The sequence below is a fragment of the Populus euphratica genome, unplaced genomic scaffold, assembly GCF_000495115.2.
Source record: "Populus euphratica unplaced genomic scaffold, PopEup_1.0 scaffold22.1, whole genome shotgun sequence".
Lineage (NCBI taxonomy): Eukaryota > Viridiplantae > Streptophyta > Magnoliopsida > Malpighiales > Salicaceae > Populus > Populus euphratica.
Window position 1 is genome coordinate 1,355,039 of NW_011499863.1, and position 6,308 is coordinate 1,361,346.

General features: G+C 37.1%; 1 protein-coding gene across 1 annotated transcript; it reads right to left on the bottom strand.

The window, feature by feature from the left end:
* Window positions 1-595: 595 nt before the first annotated feature.
* Window positions 596-4,711, bottom strand: LOC105125433 (cationic amino acid transporter 6, chloroplastic-like). Its single transcript, XM_011025871.1, has 5 exons — window positions 4,142-4,711; window positions 3,836-4,055; window positions 3,392-3,740; window positions 3,044-3,278; window positions 596-1,428 (listed from the first exon to the last, which is right to left on the bottom strand). The coding sequence occupies exons 1-5, from the start codon at window positions 4,524-4,526 to the stop codon at window positions 857-859; spliced, it is 1,761 nt and encodes a 586-aa protein (XP_011024173.1). The 5' UTR covers window positions 4,527-4,711; the 3' UTR covers window positions 596-856.
* Between the last annotated feature and the right edge of the window lie 1,597 nt (window positions 4,712-6,308).

The window sequence follows — 6,308 nt, forward strand, 5'->3', positions numbered from 1 at the left end:
GGAAATTGTTCTTTTCTATCAACCATCTACACCATGATTCTAACTCTATCCCTTGTAGCTTGGTAAAGAAATCTCTTGTTATTTGTCAATTTGTATTTAATTAGGCAATCAGCTTCAATAATCATGAAATTATGCAAAAGCATCTTTTCCTTTTCAAAGTGACATCATATCGAACTTTTCTCACTTTTGATTTATTCTCAAACCCCATTTCTTTAATTCAATTTGATCATGAAGATCATCATTCCCGGAGTATATTTAAACAAAATCCCTTTTTTTATTCACTGTCAAAATCCCCCCTTTTTTTCCCATTCAAATTATCAAAATACTATAACAGAAGTAAATCCAACGGAAGGAGTAAAAACCATGTTTAATGTTAAACTCGATTTAAGTCGATTCGAGAAGAAACCAATATATTCTCTAATATAGTCTCTGATTCACCCAAATTGACTTTTATTTTGAAAAACAGATTCAAATTGATGTCATTGTAACCTTTTAATTGAGTCCAATCGATCCAAATTAACCAGAAGGAACTCATCATGGCTCCATCATCGGCCAGGATTAGTTACTACGGTAAAAACACAATGGAAATGACTTCTCTTTTCTATGCTACGCTTCATTCATGAACTGTTCAAGTCAAACGAGCAAATTTAATAGTAGTTGATGGATCACATGAGCTGATGTACAAAGGATCACACAGCCTAATTTCAAGTCCACCTCCCTTCACCAACTATACAAGCAGCCACTTAGGCAAAATTCCTTCTATTCTAAGCCTTCCTTTTTCTCCCCTGGTATCCATCAACCACTCAAAAAGCAGAGGTCACTACCAAGGAAAAGGTAAATGAGAAAGACAATTTTTTTACACTTTGAAACTAGGGTCCTGATCGCTCTCTCCTGATTCCTTCACAATCCCACCATTCTTTTGACCGAAAGAGCCTTCTGCTTCAGCATCGAAGCTAGCATGGACACTGTACAGAACATATACAAGCACAGCAAGAGCTGAAAAGAAGACGAACCGCACATAGGACGGACCCCCAAGAGACCCCAACAAGAATATGTTCAAGAAGATAGATACACATGGTATCCATGGCATCAATGGAACACCCCAAAATTCAGGCTTACTTGCTAGTGGCACCGAGCAACGAAAGAGCTGTATTATTGCAATCGCTATCACCGCGCAAGCACCGAGCATAACGGCTTTTCCCTTGCCTTGTGGCATGAAGTGCCAAATGAGAGTGAATAGGATAGAGGTCAAGGAAAATGAGCACAGGAAGGCTAATGTAGGCCACGGATTGGTCGTCCCTATGGCTACGTAACGTCTGTGAACTACAGCATTAGCCACCATGTAGAAGACAAATAGTGTGCCGATTGATACCAGATTGAGGAGGACATTTAAATCAGTGAAAAGAGCAATTGCAGCAGTGAAGATTCCTGAAAAAGAAATCATAACATATTAAAGATGATGTGTTAAAAATTGATCACAACAGGATAACAAACTCAACCTTGTGAGCAAGTGTCAATGTCACTCAGTAAATTCCTAGCACATGTCTTGTAAGTATCATAGTTTTCTGCACTGATTTCTTAACAGTCCAGTTCTGTGTCTTTGGAGCTCAAAAACCCTAGTTTTTATATACATCTTAGTAAGAGCATGCATAATTAAATGCTGTTGAAATGTTGCCGCATCTAGCAGTTTGCACAGATATCAATATGCCTGGCACGTGCTCTCCTCTTAATTCATCCAACTCTTTTCAGAGACGCGTGCCAATCCCGCCTAATCTGTTTATATAAATGCAGCCATCTTTACAAAAGACTTGCTGTCTTCAATAAAACTCTCAGTATTTCTTAACTAAACAACAAATCCTACTTCTAGAACTAGTAATTAACTAATTGATGCAAACTACACATCATCAAACACTAACCAGTCACGTGAACAGGAGAAAAAGGACCAAGAAAGACCAATTTGAAGAATCTAATAGTAAAATGCTCACTCACTTTCTACACAGCAAAGGCATACCAATTTCGCAAGGTGATAGTCCAGCTCAGAGGGTCCAAAATACAATGAGACAAAGCGCGAGTTCCTCGTAAGGGTTTCCTATTAGGGACACTTTTGGATGTACCCTGCCTCAATAATTTACAGGGCATAACATTTGTCCAAGCTTACATGCGCTATCAAACAACCAAATAATGTTAATTTTCAGCATATCTGTACCTTGTACAAAGTGAATGCTGCGCTCACTAATTTTATATTCTTTCTCGTAAAATTATACTAATCCATCCCACAGGAACCAATAATTCTTCATGCATGGCCTCGCAGCAAATGCATTGCTTGTTGGGTAATGACTACACAATTCCTGCGGGGCAAGCGGGGAAAAAACTAGCAATTCTAATTCTCTCGTCGGTTACACATGACACCCGAAGGGCCATTCCTCTGCCATTTCACTAAAAGCTATGGTTGTACCTTAGTCTCAGTGGCCTAACTTCGCTGGTTGACTCAGAAACGCACCATAGGGCCGATCTTGACTTGGACGAGGTTTCAAGATATTAACTCGCAAACCAAATCCAGCCATGTCAACTCCAGTTAAAATTTAAAAAAGAAAAAGGAGAAAATGCCGTTGTAATAAAATAATTAATTTGTACAAGCCTGGAGATTCATAAATGGACTCGACAATTCGATGATCCAGATCCGTTTTCAAGTCAGTTCTAGAATCCGATCAGGTCTAGGTAACAACAAGAAGGCAAAACGGCTAGTAATTAATGCTCCATTTACAAGGAATGAGAGGTAACAACATTAATCAAGAAAATAAATGCATCACGACCTGCAAAACTGAAACGGTTCAAGTAGGCCCCGTAAACCAACAACCTATCAAGAACAAACTCCAGAACATAGAGGATAAAGCCAAGACTATCCACATTACAGAGCACACACAAATATTTCATTATTAAAAACAAAAACAAAACAAAAAAAGCCATGACAAAACATTTCTTCATACTTACAGGTGATAATTTTCAAGAAAAAACCAAGCAACCACATGATAAAAACACGTACCAAGAAATGCGGAAGCATTAACGGGCGTTGATGTCTTTGGGTGGACCCTAGCAAACCAAGCAGGGACAACATTGGACCGTCCGATAACACACATGTATCTAGCTTGTCCCAGCATTGCAACTAATAAGGACGTAAGGATCCCAAAGCTGGCCCCCATCCCTATCAAGTTAGAAACCCATTTCCAGCCGTCTGATTTCCCTCTAAATGCGGCTGAGAATGGTGCGTCTGCATCAATCTACATGGCCACCACCGCACCCAGTAGCAAGAAACTTTCAGTCATTTTTCAAGTAATTTGCAGTGGTATTAAATTAATTATCATTATAAATGATTGATTAATTAATCAATTACCATATCATAAGGGAGGAGCATGGACATGGAAGCAGACATGAGGCAATAGAGAACGGTGACAATTATAACAGAGCCTGAAACTCCAATAGGGATATCCTTAACTGGGTTATGGACTTCTTCAGCTAGAGTAGAAACAGCGTCATATCCAATATAACTCAGATACACCATTGCTGCTCCATTGAACACACCAGAAGCACCGAATGGGAAAAACCCAGATGGGTTCTTTGGGTCTGCTGGCTCTGTGAAGTTTTTCCGATCTCCTTTCCAGAATCCTATTAGTATCACAAACCCAATGAACAATATGTGTAAGGCTGTTAACACCATGTTCACCACTGAACTCTCTCTTGTGCTGTCAACCAAGAACAAGTTGGTCATGTTTAGCAAGCGAAAGCTGGTCCAAGAATACTGTGAATATTATAAAGAAACGATTTTTTTTAATGGTACCTGTAGCAGATGATGAGAGTAATGGCTAAGACAACAAGGACTGCAAAAATATCAATTTCATTGAAGCCATCTGGGAGTACATGGACAACAACTCTCCATTTTGATGTGGAAATGCCAATTGCTGAGCCTAGATAGGCAGTGAAGCTTCTAGCAACAGCGGCGTTTGACATGACATAATCCATTATAAGATTTGCACCGGTTAAAAACGCTGCAAACTCACCTGTCAAGAAAACAAGGAAAACCCAGTAAGCATTTTTGCCAATTGTGCTACAGTTCGTCGGCAGCACACTAGTGTTTGTTACTTACCAAAAGTGACACGGAGATAACTGAAAGCACCGCCGGCGACGGGCATGTCAACCGCAAACTCGGTGTAACAAAAGGCGGAGAGGAGAGCACAGAGACCAGCAATGGCATAAGAGATAATAACTGATGGGCCAGCGCATACACGGCTGGCACGGCCAGTGGTGACAAAAACACCAGCACCAACCATACCACCGATGCCAAACCCAACGAGGTCATACCAACGAAGAGTTCTTTGCATGTCAGAACCAGACCTGGCCTTGACCCTGCTCGTTTCTTCATAAGAAGTTGAGACTGAACCAGCCCGCCTGGCAAAACGAGCTGGGGTCTGAGCCAGGGCCTGAATGTAAGAATTCAAGCTAGAGAAAGAAGAACCATGACTGCTCTCCATTGACAAAAAAAAAAAAAAAAACTCCTTTTATCAATCTTATGTCTCTGTCTCTAGCTTCTGTGTAGGGAGTTAAGAGTAGATGAGGGGGACTTATAAAGGGCTTGGACTGACAATGGAAGGTTAATAAAAGGGCCACTTTGTGTGAGTGTGAATCAATTTCCCTTCTCTTTGCCTAGTGTCCACTATCCTACTGGCTGCTGTGACCATGGCTATTCTTAGAAAAGCTTTCATGTAGCTAATGCTATGGCATTTTTGGATTGAATTTGGTATGTCTAGACATGAACATTGATGAGAAAAGGAAGTTTTGAAGTTAATAATTATATAAATTTGTTTTTTTATATATATATATATATAATATTTATAAATTTTAATTTAATACTTTTTTGTATAAAATAGCCGAAAATATATTAATTTAATAAATTTTTTAATAATATAGGTGTTTAAATGATAAAATTAATAATTATATAAGTTTTAAGTAATTCTAAAAAAAATTAAATTTTGTAATTATAAAAAAATAAATTTAATATTTAACCAATTAAATTATTCATTGAATTTTAATTTGACAGTTATAGTTAACTGAAGGAGTTGATACCATAGAAAAAATAATACATTCATGTAAAAGATATAAATGAATACTCGATTTGCGTTTGCGTTTGTTATGACGATATATTGGTTGATTTTTAAACTGAATTTTTTTTATAAAAGAAATACATGGAAAAAATTAAACTTTATCAAGAACATAAAAACAAATAGTTCCGGGCCATCCCATTCGGTAACGCGGTTAATCACGCGGTTTGCCAGGACACGTGGCTGACGAGAAATGATGCAGTATTAGCGAACACCCACCATGGGTGTGGCGCATGATTGATCACACCACCACACGGCGCCTCTGGCTGGCAAAAACCATGCTTGTAGTTGTAGCTCTTATCAAATGACGAGGCTCACATTCTCGAAAAGTTAATTCCCTTTATTCAGTACGCTAAATTGGCGGTTGAATCTCGTGCTGGATTTAAGACAGGTATTATTATTATTATTATTATTCATTATGGTCCAAAAAACCCCTCCAAACAAATTTAATTTCATTAATCCACTAAATAACTTTTTTTTTTTCAATCAAGTTATTATTTTTATTGTTGCATATATGGTATTGATTAATAAAATAATATTAAATTTTAATTTTTATATTTTTAAATTATTCTAACTAATATTTAATTATTTTTAGAGCACGCTGACATTATTTTTCATTATTTATATTTTTAATAATATTTTTTAATTTTATTAGTTTTTACGAATAGATTATCACATTCGTGTTCTTAAAATGTTTCGATATCTTAATGTAAAAATTGAATCTTCAAATATATATATATATATATATATATATATAGAGAGGGAGAGAGGGTGAGAGAGAGTTTAAAATTAGAGTCGAAGTAGATCTGAGAGGGGTTTAAATAATGCAGTGCAAAGTGCAAGCAACTTGGTGGGGAGAACGGGAAGAGGAGAAAACAAGGGGCTGAGGCTAGGTGCTAGAAACGGCTAAAGGAAGTGCACTAGCCTTGCCTTTTATTTATCACCATTAATGACACCTTGTATCGAATCACCTTCATGATGATGTTGATGATAAAATCTGACAAATTCCAATAAATCTTCCCAAGTGCTCCTTTCAGGAAAGGGGATTTTGGTGCAGCTTCATTTTATTATCTTTTATATATTTATATATATTTATATATATATATATACCAACCCATTAAAATTAAAACTAAAAAAAAAAAAAACCTTTTAGTT